At 44.0% G+C, this 22,354-nt stretch overlaps 1 protein-coding gene across 1 annotated transcript in view; it reads left to right on the forward strand.

Moving 5' to 3' along the window:
• The window catches only part of LOC115147200 (syntaxin-8), a 44,161-nt gene extending 27,060 nt beyond the window's left edge, over positions 1-17,101 (forward strand). The window contains exons 7-8 of the mRNA XM_029689281.1: positions 10,279-10,380; positions 16,229-17,101. Of these exons, the coding sequence (XP_029545141.1) occupies positions 10,279-10,380; positions 16,229-16,293 (167 nt within the window). The 3' untranslated portion in view covers positions 16,294-17,101. The remainder of the gene's footprint in view (positions 1-10,278; positions 10,381-16,228) is intronic.
• Positions 17,102-22,354: the final 5,253 nt, after the last annotated feature.

Consider the following 22,354-nt stretch of genomic DNA (forward strand, 5'->3'; position numbering starts at 1 on the left):
AACCATATTTTATCTATACAGAGGTGTCTTGAACACAGCAACAAGAGCATGTAATCACACATCCACGTCAGTGCATTGAGGATACTGACTGTCTGGTCAGTGTGCTGGTTGGCTGCTGCCCTGTGCGGTACAACGCGCTGTAATTCAGCTACATCGCAACCAGTGGGCAGTAGAGCAGACGACAGCTGAGACGGTTCTGATGATGAAATGGGAGGTTTTGTGGGGACTGAGTTGTGGATTTGAGGGGAGGTTTTGGGAGGAGGGAAAGTCATAAATGTCAATTAAAGTTTGTTAATTTGTTTTGTACCTTAGAGGTGGTTTCCCTGTCTGTAAGCGGTCACCACCTACTCATGTTCCTCATCAGCGGTGAGGGCTTTCTGTAATTATACAGAATGCACTCGCAGCTGTGGAGACGATTGCGACATAATATTCCTCTAAACCCCTCTTCTTTTCACGTAGTTTTCCTATGTACGTTGTGATGGCATTTAGATAGGTTGCGCTTATGTATGTTCAGTACATGAGCGTGTGTGTGTACGTGCCTGTCTGTTTCTCACAACAGCGCGAGCGCGTGTCCGTTTGTGTGTGTGCACGATTGCAGCATGTATTGGTGCGTGTTTTGGTGGTGAAATACCTTCCTTGGTGTCCAGAAGCTACGTGGGGAGGGGGGGGGGGGGTATTTTTCCTGTATGGATGTTTTTTCAGGAACACCGTACCCAAACATTTATTCTGGCATGAGCTACAACAGCATATAGCCCTGCCACGGCCCAAATTTGTGGGTTTTAAACATTTTAATAGAGGGACTTTTACCACAATAGTATCTCCACCTCTCTCTCTCTCTGTCTCTCTCGCTCTCTGTCTGTCTCGCTCACTCTCTCACACTCTCTCTGTCTGTCTGTCGGTCGGTCGGTCGGTCGGTCTCTCTCAGTTTATAATGGTATCATAAATTAAAGTAATATACAGTTATAAATAAAAACAGCTCCAGGGAAGCTTTCAGAAGAGAAAATAACTTGTTGTGTATGTTTGAAGGTGACTTTATTATTTCACCTACTTGCTGTTATTTTACTCTTTCTATGAAGTGCAATGGAACTTTTACAAGCCAATGATATCACCCCTATCAGAGGTGTTATGGAGTTCTTCTGATCCAATCAAAACTTTGAACCCAGTTCACAGCATAGATCAGCAGCAGATTTCAGATGCACTGTGGTAACTTAAAGGAACTTGGAGCCCTGGGACATGTAAGGAACCATTCTAAAGGGCAATCATGCTAAAGCAAACCCAGCATGCAAAACGACGCTGGTTGTAAACTGGTTACAGTGACGTCTTTTCAACCAGATTGGCCCACTTGGAAGTACATCCTGTTGGCCTTTCCCCTTTGCCCTCTAATTTCTTACTCAGCTCATAGATGTCACTGACTTAGGTCTCGCTTCACATGAGTCAGTCTCAGATTTGTCACATTATCGTGATGCTTTTTTAATACTCAATACCAAAACTGTCTCTTGTTACACATTCCTGTACTCTGAGTGGCTAAACAACAGCTGGCGGTGGAATCAGTTTTCCATAATAAAAAGTCTCCATCATAGTTTTCTGTTTGAGACTTATCTTTCCTTCTCCTTCTCCACTGTCAATGGACAGTGAGGGACTTGCCGTTATTATGGATGGTGAATCCTCACTCTGGACCCAGACAAGGGTCCTGGCAGAATGTGTGTGTGTGTGTGTGTGTGTGTGTGTGTGTTCCGGGTTAAACGGGCCCTGGCTGCACATCAAAGTCCCACTATAACTCTTAGCAGTCAGTTAGACACACTCAGTGTACTGCTGGGAAGCTCAGCTCAGCTCCACAGGGGTGCAGTATAACTTAGTCCAGATTTGTTTTGTTGGTGAGAAACAGTCTCCGCGGGTGGTGTTTACATTGACAATACCTACAGGGTGTTTTTAGAGTACTGCTGTGCCAGGCCAGCGAGACGATGCCACATCCTGGAAACGACCTAATGCTTACTGCGTCTGTGCCCTCTGAAATCGGTCCAGAGATTGTGTTTCCTGTTGTACTGTTCCGCTTTTCCCTAATAACGATAACAGCATGGTCGTTTAGCCGGCACTTGTATGCAAAACGATTTACAGAACTGTCAACAAATTCTTAGTTGATGTGGCCCTTGTGGAAACCCACAATCTTGGTGTTCCTAGCACCATACTCTAAACTGAGTCATTGGAGGCACAAGTGAAATGTTCCCCCATTTCAATGTGTTACCACCTCCTCCTCCAAGGTCTTGGTAAGGAAGTGTGATGTGTGGTTTCTGTGGGTCCGTGCCCATGATGGTTCCCGTGCTCTTCTGCCGTTTTTCTGCTGGCACCCTCATGCTCATCACACTCTCATTGTTCAGTGGCAACTGGCCATGATAGGGAGCTGCTGGATGAATCTGGAATCTGGCAACCCTCTGAAGCAATATCCTGAATGGCTGTGGCCTGGTGGGTATGAAAGACCTAGGTTTGGTTCTGAGAACCTGGCAACGGAACAGTATACTACGTTCCTCTGTGTGCCTGACCTCCGCTTTGGGTTTCTTCTCTTTTAAAGAGGCATCATTTTGAATTTTTATGTCCCTTGAGATGATTCCAAGAACTTCCATGAGGCTCCAAGAACATCGACGTTCGGCACGGGAGAGTTGACGTTTACCTGAAAGAAATGCTCAATGCATTTTCTCTCTCGAAAGGGTTTGGATTTGCACGTTCCATTGGAAAGCGAGTTATTTGAAGGATTCACCCCCAGAGAACCCCAGCAGATCTAGTCTTTCCAAATGGTCATAAGCCCCTCACCTTGTCCTTCTACAATGTGGTTAAACCAGGCAGTCCTATTTACGGCCCTTTGCTGGACTCCCTAATCCAGTGGTTCTCAAACCTCTCCCCGGGGACCCACCAGCCGTTCCATGTATTTAATCTATTCCAGAGCAAGAACACCTGATTCAACTTGTTGACTATTCATCAAGCTCTGGATTAAGTGAGTCAGGTGAGCTAATTCAGGGCTTCAGCAAAATTGTGAAACGGCTGAGGGACCCTGAGGAGAGGTTTGAGAACCACTGCCGTAATTCACCTGACTTCCTGTTTCGCTAACACCAGTCGGACCCAAAATCAACTGTATTTCGTCAAAGCAAGGGCACAGCGACGGGATAGGACTGCACTCGTCAAAGTGAAAAGCTCAGTGGTGGGGATGTCTATGGCTTCTCTTTCAAGTGCATTCTTTCTAGTGGAGGTTCCACCTTAAACAGAGTCATCCGTCAACCTGACCTCCATTTTGGGTGTCCGCGTGAAGACGGACGGCAAATCTTCTGGGTAAATAGGGGTAAATGGTACCGGACCCCGTCGTGCTTGGTGGAGGGCTATGGAGGCAGGGGCAATTCCAACCCTGTGGTGAGACTAATCTATGCACATGTGCTGAGGCACTTCAGAAGACCAGATGCTGGGAGGAAATGCATGGAGATGCTTCAGCTCCAAAAAGCTCCTGGCGAGTGTGTTATTGCTTACAGACAATGACTGACACACACAGGAGGAAGAGACACACACACACTCTCACACACATCTTCGACCTCATGGCAATGCTATTTCATGGGGGCCTAAGGTGCCATTTGTCAATGCCTTGGTTTGAGGCCAATCGATCCCCTCTCATATGCAGTCCATTCTACACATACTTTTCAGCTTCTAAGAGCCTTAGAGGCTTTATAAACCCTTTTATAAATCAGATTCATTGAACAAGCAACACTAACAGGCCAAATGTAGTGTTTATTTTTATTATTGTTGATTTTGTTATTTTTGTGGTCACATTTTTTCATCATGAATAAACATGTCTTGATGTATGTTGTTGGTTTTGGATCCACTTCAGAAATCATGGCATTAACTGGCCATCAGCAAGTACTCTTGTAAACCTCAATAGACACTCCATTATGAACAATTAAACGGACAGCTCTTGTTGTTACTAGCTACGCTAGATGTTTTTTAGGAGAAGAAAGTGGCGTTGTTTATTTCTTCTACTTCCCACATGTCAGACTGGCCAAAACACATTTTCTGCACTGTTTCTTTACCCAAGTCCTTCTTAATGAAATCGAAATGGCTCGTTTTAGTTTTTTTCCCTCCACATTATTGGCCCCAGCTCAGCGTTGCTCTCTCCGGGTTTCGCTGTCAGTTTATAAAGTTAGAAAGCTCAGAGCTGTGAGTGCAGCCCTTACTAATCCTCACTTGTTTACAATGCGCATCGAGGCGGGGCGGGTAAGTTTAAGAAGAAAAAGAGGATGAAAACTTTGACGGAAAGGCGCAAATTCTTGTAAATACTGTAATTGCCCGGCACTACACTATATCATCCAAGCGGAGTGCTGCGTACACGATGTGTGCCAAGTGAAGTTCCAGTAACGACAGAGTGTTGTGTTTTGCTTGGCAACCAGAGACCTCTCCTCTCTACATTGGGGCCAATTGGTAACAGTTGTGGTGGGTAACTAGCTACAGGGGCCCAGGATTCTGAGTGTAAAGTGGAGCGCTCTGTCTGTCATATCCTCAGGAGAAATCACTCGGGTAAGTGCAACGAAATGAGTGCCTGCCGAGTCTGTTTGTGTTTGAAAAACAAGCAGCACTCTCTCTCTCTCTCTCTCTGTGCCCAGGCCATCGGTTTGGGAAGGCATCCTACAATAACACACACAGTTAATACAGCGTGTCCTGGAGCCAGTGGGGTGTCACTGTTTAGAATGGTGCCCCAAAGCCGCAACAGCAAACCCAGTACAAATAAGTCAGCAACTTGGGTGTTTGGAGGGATATGAAGAAGGTTGGGGAAGGGAGTAAGTCCCCTCTCATTCATCTGGGTTGGGGTGGGCAGACAGACAGGCAGACAGACACTCGGGGCATAGGACTGCTGCTGCTTTACCTCTTCTACACACTCTGCCGTGACAGCTCCTGCTGGTGGTACTGGATGCCTATTGGCCCATGGCCCAACACCACATCCTGTGGGGGGTGAGACTGGGAAATCCCTCCCAGGACGCTGCGTTGACAGATCCCAGTACCTGAACCATTGCTTCACTCAGTTGCACTTCCTGCCCCTTGACGAACTCCATTCCATTTCGTAACTGGCGCCAAGGCCCCAGCTCCGCTCCTTTGGTCCCGAATGGCCTCCTTGCTTCTGTTAGTACCGGACCATAAGTATTGCTCTGCTTACAGTTGTGTAATAAAGTTGGATCTTGGGTCTGGATGAGCAAGAACCGGTAATGTTGGACCTTGAGGTCATATCCTCCAATCCTCCAATGTTTGTTTGCAGGCGTGAGACATGATTTGAGACGCAAGACAAGGAAATGGAGAATGACGTGAGTCTTCTGCTCTGTGTCGTCTGAGAGGAAAATCTCATTGCCAGAGCCAGTGATAGGACACAGAAGGAGAACATTGTCCATGACAAACACTATTCCTCAAAGGGATTTCTGCTTCTTTGGTCTTCCTTAACAATTGGCCGTCCAATACTGAAACTAAGGCGTTCATCCTAGAACTCACTGTTCCCTATGTGCAGAGGAGAGGAAGTCTCTCAGTCTCTCCATCCAGATGACCATCCAACAGGGATGGAAATGAACCTGCTAACTATTGTGTCTTGAGACAGGAAGCTGGCATTGGATCTAAAGGCAATCAGGAACATTGTTTAGAGAAGCAGTGTAATTGTCTTGGACGGGAAATGATGGGACTCTGAGAGGGCGCAGTGTAGTCGGCCGCGGAGGAGAAAGTAAAGATGTGAGTGACGTCATTGCAGAACAACATCTGTTTTCCAGAGCCTTCGGCGGCGTCATATTTCGTCAGAAGAATGTGGCGGAGGTGTCCTACGGTGCACCAGTGTGGTTGGGGAATTGCTGTGTCAAATGACGCCACTCGTTGGCATGCCTACACCTTTCCTCCTCTGCGACCTGTACACAGGACAAAGACAGAGAAGACTAGGAAAATAATACAACCTGAAAACAAAAACAAACTCATGCGAGGGTGCTTTCCCTTCTTTGCATATAGTTGAGAGAGAAAGAGCTATAGAAAGAGATGAAAGCAAGGTGACAATGGCATGTACCCTTCTGGAAGAGACAGGATTACGCTGTTTATTTTGGTGTTTGGGAAGGAAAGTCTCTTCTTTTTTTCTTTCCAGAGCAGTGAACTTGGCCTGTCAGTTGACACATCCGTGTAATCTCAACAGCACTGCTGTCTCTGTCTTTTGGCTGCCAAACAACCACCCACCCACCCGGTCTTTCCCCCAAGCGACTGCGCCTGGAGTTTTTCATTGTGTTTCTAGCTAAACAAATGAGGTGACAATGGGAACAGTCGGTATCCATTAAGAACTTGCTAATTGCCTCCTGCATTTTCTTGAGGAATGTTGGAGTAAGGACATAAATATGTTTGCGTAGATTAATTATGAAAAGTGTGTTTAGTTACTTGTGTATATTATGACGCTGATAGATTCATGTCTCTTTCCTCAGGGAAGGAAGAACTCCGAAGTTGTCTTAATTGTGAAGGAAACTATTCTTGTTTGTTTTTACCAATTCCTTTGACTTGCAATCACTTGTCCCTTCATTTAAAAAAGGTGGAAAATCGAGGGCTCGTTGCTCATTTATCTGCATTTTTTAAAGTCTTTGATTGGAGTTTTTCCGTCAACTTTAGATTGCTGTTTTAGATTGGGATTTCACATTGGTTTGTGTCTGTGGGGATGTGTGGGTGGAGAAATCCATTCATTAAACTTGTTGATGTGCTGCACACTGAATAGTAAACCTGACAGCTGTCTCGCCAACTTTTTCCTCATTTAAGTTAAGAAGCTTCTGTGTGAGAATGTGTGACTGTGTGTTTTCTGTCTCTGAGGTGTTGCTCCTGAATTCTCAAAGTGAGATACTGCCTAAGCAGAATCTTAGCAATAATGCCTCGCCTTGACCGTGGGCTGTATTCTAAAGAGAGCCTCATCACTGACATCGACAAAAGGCTCTGTTCGACCAGCGTGTTTACCATTGTTTGCCCTTGACGACCGAGGGGAGAGGGGGTTTAATAAGGGGGTGTGGGACAAAATAGTTGGGAAGAGATTTTCGATGTACCCATTCCATGGCACATGGTTTATGAATTGTTTCGCAAAACAACGCCGGATTCAAAACACATTTTTCAATTTAAATTACTATACAAAATTCTTGCAACCATTAGAATGTTATATATATCGGGGGATACAATCTTCCCAGCTCTGCAGATTCTGCTGTGAGGAGGCAGAGTCATTAGATCATTTATTTTGGTATTGTCCATATGTAGCTCGTTTTTGGTCACAGGTCCAGGAATGGCTGAAGAATTGCAACATTTGCCTAGAACTCACGCTGCAGATAGCCATACTGGGTGATTTGAAAAGCCATAGTCGATCAATCAATAATATAATAATTATTTTAGCCAAAAAATATATTTTTAATTTACAATCTGTAGAAGCTATGAGAATAGAAATGTTCAATACTTTTGTGAAGCATCACTGCACAGTTGAAAAATATATGGCAAATAGAAATCCAAAATGGATGATGTTGAGAGATAGATGGGAGGGGTTGAATGGAGCTGAAGGGTGGGACTAATAAGATAACCAATGTAAAACATCCGGGGTCTGTAAAATGTATATAGGTTCAGAACTTTTGTGAAATAGCATAGTTACAAATAGAAATCAAACAGGATGTACATCCAGAAATAGAGGAAGGACTAAACAAACTATAACTATTGTAAAATAGATTGTGTCTGTAAAATGTGTATAAGATGTATAAACTGAAGGTAGAAGCCTAAGTGTTTATTAGTTTACTCCAATTGGGGGAAGGGTGGTAGGGTTTGCAGGGAATAATAAAGGTATATTCTGTTTGTCTATATAGGTATGCGTATATATATATATATATATATATATATATATATATATGTGTGTATGCATGCGTGCATGTATATGGATATATATATTTACCCAAAAAATATATGGGGGATTGGAAATTATGCAGACAATTACATTGATGGAAGCAACATTCTTTCCGCAATATTAAGCTGATCCACCCCTTTGAAAACATTGAAAAAAGGGGGTGCGGGATAGGGCGGTGATTGCAGACCTCAGCACACGTTCCACTGTTTCTGATGCTAGCGTTGGGTGCCTGCACAGAGTTTAGAAAGATGGATTCCTCTACTTACCAATGTGAAGGGGGGAGGGGTTGCAAGCCGTCACTTACAGTACACCGGATGACATCACTATGTGAGTATGAGCCTATGACTCTGTGCTCTCTCCCACACTGTGGGTTTGGAGGTTTATCCAGTGTAATAGCATTTAAAATAAACAACCTTCGTTTTGGAACAGGCCCTGCATTGTGGTGTTGCTGATAGGCCCGGTCCGAGCCAGGGAGAGCAGCTGTCATGTATCGGAGCAACGTGCTACTTTAGGAAATTGGGAATTATGTCTCTGGAGCGCGGCATGCGAAGAGGGAAAGCGAGTTGGTTCGTTTTTTGTGTACCTATCCCAAGGGGTAGCTGGTCGAACTTGTAAGACCGTCTCGGGGTTTCTTTCTCTCTTTTGCGCTGCTCATAAATTGCTGCCTCATGCTAGGATGAGGTGGATGTCCCAGGAGATGTTTTACACATGGCCCTCTCACGTCTCTCCGTCACCCCTTTCCTCTCTGCTCCGCACTTTGCCCCTTTAAAACTGACGCTGCCTGACCCGCCTCACCCAAATTATCCCCAACTTAATTATCTGAGTTGGGCCGAAAGCAGGTTCCCTTGTCAACCACTGATGACTCCACTTACCGAAGCATGTTTTCTCACTGGCGAAGGGGCGTCTCGAACTAGGAAAGACAACTTACCTAGAGATAAGAATAGTCTGATTATGACCTTTGAACTCACTCGTGAGAATTTCATAATTTAGCCTAGTTGATGTTACACAGGACGGATGCAAATTATATTGGAGTAATTTTGTAACTTGCTAGAAAACCCTCTCTTTGACATGTATGTCTGTCTCAGACATCAGAAAACAGGTAGTTTCCTGGAAATAAGAAAGCAGCTTGTTTGAGTTGGCAGCCAAAGGAGGCCTGTAGGTGAAAGACTTGCTTTCCTTTCCTGAAAATACTCCAACTTGCCAAAATGGGTAATATGTGAACAGAGTTTCTGTCCGTTCAGTTGGTCTTTTTCTCCTCAGCCTCAGTTTGTTTAAAAAAAATCTAAGTCCACAACACGTCACTGTTCGTGCCCCTAACATTTTTTATTCTGTCAAAGGTTTGCTGGAGACTGGAGAGGACCTATCATCGAGGCTTGAATTGAACAAACGACGAGCCAGTGCCACACAGCTCGATCTACAGACGTACCCCCAAACGCTAAAGACGAAATGGATTATTTGGATTCTGTTTAGCAATAAATACTTTAATGTAGAACGCGAGCAATGAGCCATGCTGTTTTGACACTTTTTCGCTCATATTTCTTTAGATATTTCTTCATGTTTGTGTTTCATTGTTGAGTAATTGGTTTACTCCGCCTATGAGTTGAATAGCAAGTACAGCAGTGGGAACATTTTCAAAGGCTCTCGCCGCTGAAACACAGTTCACTCAATGTCATACAAAAACAGTCTGTTGCAGCGAGTGAAGCGATTTAATATGTAAATGCTCACTGCATTTCCTAGGGAGCAAAACTGGTTGAAATGGCATATTTTTAAATGACCAGTTTTACATTCATTATGACGTCATATCAACCAGTTTTGCCTGCTGGGATTTTGCTGCGCCGTAGTGTTGGGTGGCAGTGACCTAAGTCATGGTCTCCAGTAATTGTGGACTACCATGGCTGTTGTGTCACCACGGCAACTCGTCGTTATGAATCACAGGTCTCCAGCTGGACGGCCTTCAAGACAGGAAGTCCTACTGTACTGCAGCAGCGCCCGGCTGGCGTCTGTTCCACGAGCGGGCGTTAAATCACAGTAGAGTCACTGATTAAAGCCAGCATTGATTCAGGAAGTACTGAACGATTTTGAAAGGGAGAAGAGTGCTTTCACACATTCCCCCCATCGCTCTTGTCTTTTGTCTCGAGGGCTGTTTGAGGCTGCCGACAGCACCTATATAGGCTCTGTTTCCTTCCAAGTCCATAGCGTTTCTATAAAGGGTGATTTTATTAGCGAGTGCCGAGAGCATAGGACTGTTGGAGGTCTCTTAAATCTGAAAATAATAAAACTTTTTTTTACATTTTTGTGGTCTTTGAGATGTACTTTAACTGATATTGAACTGAAGCATCGTTCCAACTAACTTTGTCACTTCTCTCTTTCCCTCTTAGAAATCATCGATGACCTCACCCACCTGGTGGACAAGACGGATGACCGGATCCGCAACGAGACACGAAGGGTTAAGCTGGTGGAGACCAAGTCGGCTTCCTGCGGTGAGCACATCTTCTTTCTCTTTCTTCTCCAGGGTCGCTGCGGTCTGCCAGGCCATTTGATCTGCTCTGTGTTCCTAACCCAACTGTAATAAGTCTGTCTCTCATCCAGATTTACAAGCATCGGTCCCATCTCCTTTTTCTCTTTCTGCAGCTCTCAGTACAGTTCAGTGGGCTGTGAATGGCCTAGTAAAGGGAGCATAGACCTTCAGTAATGGGAAAGCCAGACCCAAACTCTAAATGCACTCAGTTATGTGTTATATTGAGTCTCAGTCCTATAATCTTTACTCTCCAGGTAAGTCATTCGTGATGGTTAAAGATCGTGTTAAAGAGCTCCTATCAGAACCCTCTAAAGCTGGGTTCTCCCAGAGTAGCTCCATCCATCGTAGTCCATTCAGCGATATCATTGCTGTGCCCACCGGAAGCAGACTTGATGCTGCTTAATTGACCATAAACAACGACATTGATGGCATCGAAACACCACACAGTGGCGTGGGGATTGGCTCTATCAGATCTACTACTCTCTGCTATAGAAAACAGTCCCACATAGGTCCCCCTATCCAATCCCCAGTCCCTTACTCTCTGAAAGGGGCTTCCAAGAGCCAGGCTGTAGTACAGACTCTGTAGTAAGTCAAAAAGCCTTTATTGGTACCACTTTCAAAGGACTCCCAGGAGCCAGTCTGTAGTGTAGTAAGTCAGCACCACCCTCTCTTGTAACCAGTCTTTGATGGAGTTCAGTGGTTTACAGAGCTAAAGAGGAGCTGTGATGCTGTGTCAATGGGGCCCTCTCTCACCATTACTCCCCAATCCCCTTTAATTTGTTTAACTCGGCTCTTTGGTCTTTAGCCTTTACAATGCCTGGCTTTCCTCTCTCAATGACCACCCTGCTTCTTTCTCTCTGCTGGGAAAAATATATGCTAGAGAGGGGAGGCAGCTAGGCTAGCTACCATACAGCGAGAACGGGAATGTCCGACAAAGCTTGTTGGCGTAGTCAAGCTATGTTTGCCTTGTAAACACCAGTCCGCGTCACCTTGGAGATGGCTGCATTGTTGCACCAGGAGCCCCCACTAACAGGCGAACAGTGGCGCGGGGATACAACAGTAAGACTTTGGGATGCGATCAACGCTCAGCTAATATAACAGTTTATGACACTTTTGCCCAGTCACCATGACACCCAGAGAAGGTTTGTTTGAAGATCTCAGAACTAGTGTCACTGGGCACATTGTGCTAACCCAGGAGTCTCTCTCTCTCTCTCTCTCTCTCTCTCTTTCTCTCTCTCTCTCTGGCTTTTATATCTGTCTGCGGTCTCTCTCATTGTTTTCTCCCTCCCCCTATCCCTTCTCTTCTCTACAGTGCCAATGCTTAACAATTCTGTGTAGTGGGGGGTGGGGGGGGGGGGGTAGTTTGGGTGTCCCCACCTGCTCCATTCCTCCTTTTTCCATCCTCTCTTCTCCTGGTTTGTTTGACACTTGTCTTTGTCTTGTGCAAAGAAATAATTGAAACTAGAACACACCACACATCTTCTGGAGGGTTTCTCCTCTTGTTCTTGGGTGCGTGTTGATGATTCCTGAGCTTGGACTTTATTTATTTTTGGAACCCAGCTCGTCCAAAACCCAGGCTTGAGTGTTATGTCTTCCTTCAACTCTCCTATGGGTGGGAAAGACTGTCTTTGACAAGGTGACGGGCATACTTGACATACTTTCTCTCATAAGAGAAGAAACCTCCCAGATTATGCACATTGGGGGCAGAATCCTGACTTAAGATGTGTGTTTAACTTGAGGATTTAACATAAGATGTTGCTGTTGTTAGGATTTGAACTGTTAGGAGTTGCAGCATTTAGATGCAGCAAATTCACATCTTCTTATACGTGTACTGATGGAGCCTGTGTGTCAATCTTTAATCAACCTCTTAGACCTTCTGCCAGAGACAACAAGGATAGAGAGATGAGTGACTGAGGACACTGTGGGAAATCCTGTTTAGTTGGCAAGCTGAAGGCTGGACGAGCACGGGCTGAACATGGTTAGGGGTCATCTCTCCGCTGAAGGGAGGAAGGACCCACATAGCATAACATACCGCCATGGATCCATCCTGCAACAACGTGTGCATGACTGGATCTCAGGGCATGCTTGTGAAACATCCTGGATCTTGTTGAGACATATAGAGAGTCGGGACACAAGTACATTACAAGTCCTCCAGTCATCAATCTCACGGTGCTGAGGTTTATTGGGGAAGAGCCACACCAGGATATATGGGTGACAAGGAAAACGTTAAAGCTTTTAAAGCTAACTTGGGGTTTGCCTTTTTAAACAGTGTTTAAGCTTTGAGAAAAATGAGAAAGTTAAGGCTGCCCAATAAAAAGATTCAATAAAGTAAAGCCTACTTTTCAATGTCACTTCCCTTTATTGGGAAATGGGTAGTGAAGAGGTTTTGAGGGGGGTAGGTGGCATTAGAAAGGCAGATTACCGCTTAGCACCAAAGGGCCCTAGGAGGGTGGTGTGAGTTTCCCAGGGCTTAAGTGTCTCATCAGGCAACGTGGGGGCAGACCTCTCGCCCTCTATCCAATGGACTAATCCCATGGGCCTGCGGAGGCTGGAGGGAAACCCCCCACACACATACTCACGGACTCGAATCCCGCAGGTGGCTTGCATCTCAAGTAGGCCTGAATTGTTAGGGCTTTCGAGGGGTTGTCATTGAGGGTAGGTAAATGTAACTTAATTTCACTGAATCCCTTCAAGCCTGTTAAGTAAACCTTGAATACTTTTGATGCCGTTATGATCATTTTTACTAGTCTCCCATGCCCTAGCATTCATTTCAGTGTTGGACCGAAAAAATACTGAAACAAACCATTCAAATCTAGGGTTGTACTAAAACAAAAGAAATCCAAGATTTTTGTACGTATGACGGTGTTGATCCCATGACCTAGAGGAGTAACAGGTCCCGAATGTCATGGTTTGTCACGTTTACAAATGCTTACCTCACCTTTACCACTTGTTTTTGGCTGGCAAGAGTGGAACATTGGATGGCTGTAAAACAATAGATCTGAAACAGCAGTCGCTTTACTGCTTCTTTTTCAAACTCCATAAACATCCAACAGATTTGATCAGCCCCTATGAAATGTGTTATTCCTTTGCGAAAGCTTTTCATTTGACTGTATATTACTTCAATATGATGTTCATCAATGTGTTCTGAAGTGATATGTTCATATTACAATGGAATTGCTGGAGGATAACCATCTACCCTGGTGTGAGAAACCTAAAGGTTTACAATTAGAAAAGTGATGACCTCGCAAACCATGTTAACATACAACTTGACCGGTCGTCAAAGGTCAGCCGAGTCTTTTGTGGCCGAAAAGAGCTATGAACCGTAGGCAAAGGGTAAGAACGGGGGAGGTGTGTGTGTTGACGAGGGCAGAGACAGAAGTACAAATTCCACCCGCGTCCCTTCCTTTTCTCCACCAATTAGGATTTGTCTTACTGATATGGCGTGAAATGCTAAAAAGGGTGTACGCCAATCCTTCTTACTCTGCCCATCTCTAAAGCTCTTGGGGGGGGGGGGTCACTTTGACTGCTGACTGCACTGTAGACCCTTTGGCTTCAATGGCGAAGCGTAGTCTCATCTATTTGGCCTGCAAATGTGATTGTTGTCATTGCTTCGTCGAGACTGGGTCAGGGGTAACTTATTTAGTTACTTAGCGGGACGGGGACAGTCCCAAAGAGAAGGGGAGGGAGTGTTAGTTGGGTGTCTGGGGGCTGAGGGTGACTGGGTGGTAGGGGACATATCGAAGAAGAAGATGACTTTATTATCCAACGATGTACATGAACGTCTAAGGTAAATTTGACTTCAGAATGTTTATCTGCCTACGCCCTTCCGTCAAGTCGAGCTGAATGTAAAGATGACAGCATACTATCCTGTTTTAATATCCTTCACACTGAAGCGTAGTTAATTGTCTGGCGTGTGTGTGTGTGTATATTTCTCTTCAGTGTGAGGTGTTTAAAAAGCCATCATGAGGGCTGTTGGGAGGAATGTTCCCACTTGACATTTACGTTGTTGCGGCTCTGCTCACATGTGTAAGTTATCAAGTGGGGAGGTCCTGTCTCGACCAATGATCATTCTGAGAGGTCGGAGACTAGCATGCTAGACTTCAGACAGAGCTGTTTTATTGAAAGTTTGAAATAAAGACATAGGAGAAGAAGGGGAAATAGGACTAAGATGAATTGGTTACATGTAGAGTATGGCGAATGTGAATAGCCACTAAGTTGTGCCTGCATCTCCTTCACTCAACTCAGAGAGAGAGAGATATTTCCCTCAGTTTGGAACTGTTTAGTATTGTATCCTTGCAGTAGCCATGCCACCGTATTCAATTAAGAAATCCTAAAAGTAGGATAAAGTGTCGCAACCAACCAAGCTGATCTAGGATCAGGTTTGCCTTTTAGATCAAAATGTACAAGATTCCACGGACGGGGCGGACGGGACGGAGGGCTGATCCTAGATTAGGAGTTCTACTCTGACTATGACGCAGGCAATTAGTTCAGCTTGGGTTCATCTTCCCCCTATCTCTCCCTGTGGACCAAACTGCAATTACGCTGCAGAGTAGAATGCACGACGAGAAAGCCAAGGTATGAAAGAAATGTAAACCAAAAGTGAAAAGGCCAGGGAAGGAAAATACCGGCTCGCATGCGAAGTAACCATGGACAACTTGAGTCAGCCAGAGACTGTCGACAGCCATCAAGCCATCAGATTCTCCAGGATGCAGTTGTTTGAAATCTTCACTCGATGGTGATGCCATTCAAGGAGAAACACTAGAGAGAGGGCGAGAGGAAAATGTGGCTAAATGTGTCCTTGGAGATAGTTTTCCATATCTACTGTAATGTGTGGCATGACGTTGGGAGAGAAATCCCCCCTAGCTGCCATGAAAGCTCACCAAGGTTGAGAGGCATGACACTTGACACCAGCCATCCACCAGTCCTTTTATTCTTACCAACACCTTAGAAAGGTTTCAGGATTTGAAACAGCTGTAGGTTAGATGACAACAGACTAGCCAAGACAACTGGAAAACCCATTGAACGGTGGTTGTAGGCTAGCCATATAATATTCAAATTGCCAATATGCAAACACAGAATAACTATCTATTCTACAGTCTTGATAATAAATGTCGGTCTTGAACTTTTTGAATAGTTTTTCTATATTTTCTTTATTATCGTGGCCATGATAAAAACGTTAATTTGATCTGTGTCTATCTAATTTTCAGGTCCTGTGGGGTAAAAAGCTTTTGATTTAAGTGTGAGGTCGCTACAGTATAATCTTTCGGGTCTCCTCTGTCTCCACAGCATTGGTGGAAAAACATTGATTACCCTCTCTCTCCAGTGAAGTCAGATCTGGAACATATGCCCACCGCAGTGTGATCTGTGCCAATAAACCTGTCACAATTCTAGATTGCATATAAACGTGTATTAAGTCATCTTGGTGAAAATGTGCAGGTAATATGAGGGTAGTAGCCTAAACACTGGGGCGCAGAAAGGATTTAGAAAATTGGGTAGGGCCAAAGGTCTGAGCTAACTAGAAAAAGGCCTAGGCGTACCTTTTTCAAGTTTACCGATTGGTTGCATTTCCACCACCTATTCCTTTGGTCTGTGGCTGTCCAGCTTAACCTGATCAGAAGAATGTAGACAATGTGTAGAATTCCCTGTCTATGTAACTAGTATGTACTGTACCTGTCTATGTGCTGTAACTACTCTGCATTAGGTACACTTTGTAAAGTGTCATTTTTGTTGTTGTTGATTGTTTGAATTTCTGTCGGGTTTTCCCCCCTACAGTACTTATCTTTCTGTTTGTGTTTCTATTCTTGTTTCAGGGATGCTGGTGGTGATCGTTCTCCTGCTCATTGCTATAGTGGTGGTTGCTGTGTGGCCCACCTAACGAAGAGGCTGAGGGGAGCGTTTTGGACGTCGCACCGTCCGTCGGATGACCACTGAGACTGCGTGGAGAGCCTACAGGGGAGACGAGGTGCAGAGGCACTTATGCAGGTATGTATCAAGCGTGTTGATTTAGGACCAGGTTTGCATTTTATATCCCAATGAACAGAATGACATAGACAAGGCAGACCTGATTCTAGATCAGCATTCCTGTACTGAGACGCTTGATACATAGTGCCTCCAAGCCCTCTAACACACCACCCCGGTGCCCTGAATACACACACATACACTAATAATGACACACACACGCTCTTCCACCTCCCTCTCTTCTCCCTCTCTCTATATTTTCTCTCTCTTTTCCCCTTGTATGAAAACCGAGTGTATTGTACTGTTCTCTACTGTAGCCCTGGCTTATGAGGAACCAGCAACAATGTTTTATTTTCTTACGTGGGTGTTGGTTGGGTAAAGGGTAGCACTGACCCTACTGTAGGACCTCCCATGGGGGGGTGGGGGGGGGGGGACTTTCCTAATTCTGTCTGTGGGCTGAGAGGTCTGGGGTTCTGGGTCGCTAATTCTGCTAGCTTAGCAATTCACTCACCCATATCATCTCTCACATATCTATATAATAAGTAGTATTATTATATTTACCCACTAGCAGTTCTAATGGTATCATTTGTCTTGGGATTTGATCATGTTTATAGGATAATGCCAGCCAAAACAAATAACACGTATGACTGTCACTTTTTAACATGTGAATCTGTTTAGCTTCATGCAACCTTGTCATTTCTAATAAACAACATTTACAGTTAACAGCACGATCCATGGACTCCTTGGTGTAAAGACATTAGTGTTATATAATATTGGTCATCTACTAAGGATAATGTACTGTATCTATAGCATACTCTGCGTTCTTCCAATATGTCAATTTAGAAACTTTGCAGATGCTGCAAAAGGTTAGGAGATGCTTGCTTGCGCCCGTGTGAACAGTATAGCTATCCCACTACTGGTCCGTGTGAACAGTATATCTATCCCACTACTGGTCCATGTGAATAGTATAGCTATCCCACTACTGGTCCGTGTGAACAGTATAGCTATCCCACTACTGGTCCGTGTGAACAGTATAGCTATCCCACTACTGGTCCATGTGAACGGTATAGCTATCCCACTACTGGTCCGTGTGAACAGTATATCTATCCCACTACTGGTCCGTGTGAACGGTATAGCTATCCCACTACTGGTCCGTGTGAACGGTATAGTTATCCCACTACTGGTCCGTGTGAACGGTATAGCTATCCCACTACTGGTCCGTGTGAACAGTATATCTATCCCACTACTGGTCCGTGTGAACGGTATAGCTATCCCACTACTGGTCCGTGTGAACGGTATAGCTATCCCACTACTGGTCCGTGTGAACGGTATAGCTATCCCACTACTGGTCCGTGTGAACAGTATATCTATCCCACTACTGGTCCGTGTGAACGGTATAGCTATCCCACTACTGGTCCGTGTGAACGGTATAGCTATCCCACTACTGGTCCGTGTGAACAGTATATCTATCCCACTACTGGTCCGTGTGAACGGTATAGCTATCCCACTACTGGTCCGTGTGAACGGTATATCTATCCCACTACTGGTCCGTGTGAACGGTATAGCTATCCCACTACTGGTCCGTGTGAACGGTATATCTATCCCACTACTGGTCCGTGTGAACGGTATAGCTATCCCACAACTGGTCCGTGTGAACGGTATATCTATCCCACTACTGGTCCGTGTGAACGGTATAGCTATCCCACTACTGGTCCGTGTGAACGGTATAGCTATCCCACTACTGGTCCGTGTGAACAGTATATCTATCCCACTACTGGTCCGTGTGAACGGTATAGCTATCCCACTACTGGTCCGTGTGAACAGTATATCTATCCCACTACTGGTCCGTGTGAACGGTATAGCTATCCCACTACTGGTCCGGGTGAACAGTATATCTATCCCACTACTGGTCCGTGTGAACGGTATAGCTATCCCACTACTGGTCCGTGTGAACAGTATAGCTATCCCACTACTGGTCCGTGTGAACGGTATAGCTATCCCACTACTGGTCCGTGTGAACGGTATAGCTATCCCACTACTGGTCCGTGTGAACGGTATAGCTATCCCACTACTGGTCCGTGTGAACGGTATATCTATCCCACTACTGGTCCGTGTGAACGGTATAGCTATCCCACTACTGGTCCGTGTGAACGGTATATCTATCCCACTACTGGTCCGTGTGAACGGTATAGCTATCCCACTACTGGTCCGTGTGAACGGTATAGCTATCCCACTACTGGTCCGTGTGAACGGTATAGCTATCCCACTACTGGTCCGTGTGAACAGTATAGCTATCCCACTACTGGTCCGTGTGAACAGTATAGCTATCCCACTACTGGTCCGTGTGAACAGTAAATCTATCCCACTACTGGTCCGTGTGAACAGTATATCTATCCCACTACTGGTCCATGTGAACAGTATAGCTATCTCACTACTGGTCCGTGTGAACAGTATATCTATCCCACTACTGGTCCGTGTGAACAGTATAGCTATCCCACTACTGGTCCGTGTGAACAGTATATCTATCCCACTACTGGTCCGTGTGAACAGTATATCTATCCCACTACTGGTCCATGTGAACAGTATAGCTATCCCACTACTGGTCCGTGTGAACAGTATGGCTATCCCACTACTGGTCCGTGTGAACGGTATAGCTATCCCACTACTGGTCCGTGTGAACGGTATAGCTATCCCACTACTGGTCCGTGTGAACGGTATAGCTATCCCACTACTGGTCCGTGTGAACGGTATAGCTATCCCACTACTGGTCCGTGTGAACAGCATATCTATCCCACTACTGGTCCGTGTGAACAGTATAGCTATCCCACTACTGGTCCGTGTGAACAGTATAGCTATCCCACTACTGGTCCGTGTGAACAGTATATCTATCCCACTACTGGTCCGTGTGAACAGTATATCTACCCCACTACTGGTCCATGTGAACAGTATATCTATCCCACTACTGGTCCATGTGAACAGTATATCTATCCCACTACTGGTCCGTGTGAACAGTATAGCTATCCCACTACTGGTCTGAGCTTGGTGGTCTAAAGCTATTCGATCTACACCCAGCATGCTTAGCCCTCTACTGTACTGCCCTTAGTCACACATGGAGCTGTTGATAGAAGTGTGTATGTTACACCCAGGACTCCGGCTTCAGAGATCCAAAGCAGACATTGAATGATTTAAGACGATAGAGAAAGAGAGGCATAAGAGAAAAAGAGTCACACTAGTGGCGACTTAACAGGAGTTTATTTCAACTGAATTCTGGATTTAGTTCTACCAGCTTGGTGTTCAGTAGTTATTGTTTCCTTCTTAAAATCACAACCATCTAAACAACCACAAACGAGTAAAAAAAAAAAAAGACAATAAAATCCACAATGTCTCGTGTCATTAAATATATCCATATATAATAACCATAATATATTAGTACACATCGTAAAACAAACATCGCAAAAATGGTTTCGCAATGGCCAACACAGCTAAACAACATTTACATTTAAAAAGTATGAACAAAGCAACGTTTTGACAGGTCTGCGGTAGTAATATTTCATCAGAGAGGTCATTGTCAATCCATTGCTTGGAAAACTGATCTAAAATTTACATCATGGGGATACAGAGACAGAATGGAAAAAACGATTGAGGTTTGATTATATATTATGTGCCAAACAGAAATACATTTACATTTAATGTCACGAGTATGGATATAACGATGAAAGGAAGTAACATGTAAATATATGTATAAATACGTGTAATATGTCATCTGTATATTTCAATACACCAGCACAAAGCATGTGTATTTATATGACTGATCTGTACACAGAGAGAAACAGTATGGAACACAGATGCTGGCAATCAGATCCTCAATGTACATCTGATTGGTTTGAAATAAAAGAAAGATGTGGTTTTAATTCATTTGGGGATAATGAGGTGATTGAATTACATGATTTTTTCCCCTCCTAGTCCTCGTTTCGCCCTCTTCGAATCGTTCTGAACTTAATTAATTTGACAGACTTGTAAGAGACATTGAAGAATGTCTGCAGCTGTTGCTACGGCATCCATATTAGGAATTCCATATTAGGAAGACCACTGGCAGTTTTGCCTGAAATCTGATGTCTTGCTAATGTGGATGCCGTACACCACTCAAGACAGAATTTTCAAGAACTCTAGAGTGGCAGGCAGTCCAGCATGTAACATGTATATCTTATGCACAAGGGTGAGGTCTATGGATGGTTAAGTGGGGGGAGAAGGGGTATGAAGCAAGAATTTAGAGAGCTGACTAATAATGCTTGTGTAATAATGTTTGGAACAGTTCACTGTCCATCAGAGGTAAACTGCACTCCTACATTTCTGTTGCCTCAATACAACAAGAACATAAATACTGTTCTTAGGTGTGCACTCTGTCCATTCTCTTTGCTAAAATCTACAATCAATACATTGATGTTAATAATAGTTTTATTATCTAGATCATTTTCACATAAAAATACTACCTATACAGATGTTTTATTGTTGATTGCCAATCCCTTTTTTAGTACCTTGGGGAAGAGGCTTGTTTCAATTACAAATGCTTTACACATTGTGATTTCTTTTTTAAAATTTGCATCCAAAATAGGGTGAATTTAATACTACACAGAAACAATTCTGTGCCGATTGGTGAATAGCCTACAGTATTAGGAAATATTGTTCCTAGGGAGAGGTCATATAAATATGTACATTGTAACGCTTTCAATTCAATATGTACCAATATCTTACTGCTTGGTTAACGCTCTCTGAAAACAATGTTGTCCACACACAGGGACTAGTGTTGTAGCTAATCTATTTGAAACCTTAGGTATGATAAGGTTTTTTATTCACATCATTGCAAATGCTTCCTTTTGGTTTTGGGTAAAGCATGTGTACTGTATTATAATAATAGTAATGTGAATTCATATTTCATAAATGTACACCTTCAATATCAAATAAAAAAAACACATCTATATACTAAATCTGGGCAACATGAGGAAGAACCACACTGCTTTCTGTCTCTTAGAAGGACTGGCTCCTAAATCACTCGATCATTAAATATATACTGAACAAAAAAATAAACGCAACATGTAAAGTGTTTTATGAGCTGAAATAAAAGATCCCAGAAATGTTCCATACGCACAAAAAGCTTATTTCTCTCAAATTTTGTGTACACATTTGTTTGCCGCCCTGTTAGTGAGCATTTCTTCTTTGCCAAGATATTCCATCCACTTGACCGGTGTGACATATTAGCTGATTAAGCTGATTAAACAGCATGATCATTACACAGGTGCACCTTGTGCTGGGGACAATAAAAGGCCACTCTAAAATGTGCAGTTTTGTCACACAACACAATGGCACAGGTGTCTCAAGTTTTGAGGGAGCATGCAATTGGCATGCTGACTGCAGGAATGCCCACCAAAGCTGTTGCCAGAGAATTTAATGTTAATTTCTCTACCATAAGCCACCACATCTGGCTTTTTCATATGCGGGATCGTCTGATATCAGCCACCAGGACAGCTGATGAAACTGAGGAGGATTTCTGTCTGTAATAAAGCACTTTTGTGGGGAAAAAGTCATTCTGATTGGCTGGGCCTGGCTCCCCAGTGGGTGGGCCTATGCCCTCCCAGGCCCAGCCAAGGCTGCGCCCCTGCCCAGTCATGTGAAATCCATAGATTAGGGCCTAATTAATTTATTTCAATTGACTAATTTCCTTATATTGAATTGTAACTCAGTAAAATTGTTAATTGTTGCATGTTGCACTTATGTTTGTTCAGTATAATTGAACCAGACATTAATAAAATATTAAAGCAAGTGATCCTAAATAGAGATTGAAGATCCTAAATTGAAATCTGGTTGTCATTGTTCTAATAGCAGGAGTCTTTGTGAAATCCCAGACATTTTGAATGCAGTCCGTCATCTTCTTGGGAATCCAGCAAAAGTATTATTAAAAACACTAACCATGAAATTAGACA

The sequence above is a fragment of the Salmo trutta genome, chromosome 14 (genome assembly GCF_901001165.1).
Source record: "Salmo trutta chromosome 14, fSalTru1.1, whole genome shotgun sequence".
Taxonomy (NCBI): Eukaryota; Metazoa; Chordata; class Actinopteri; order Salmoniformes; family Salmonidae; genus Salmo; species Salmo trutta.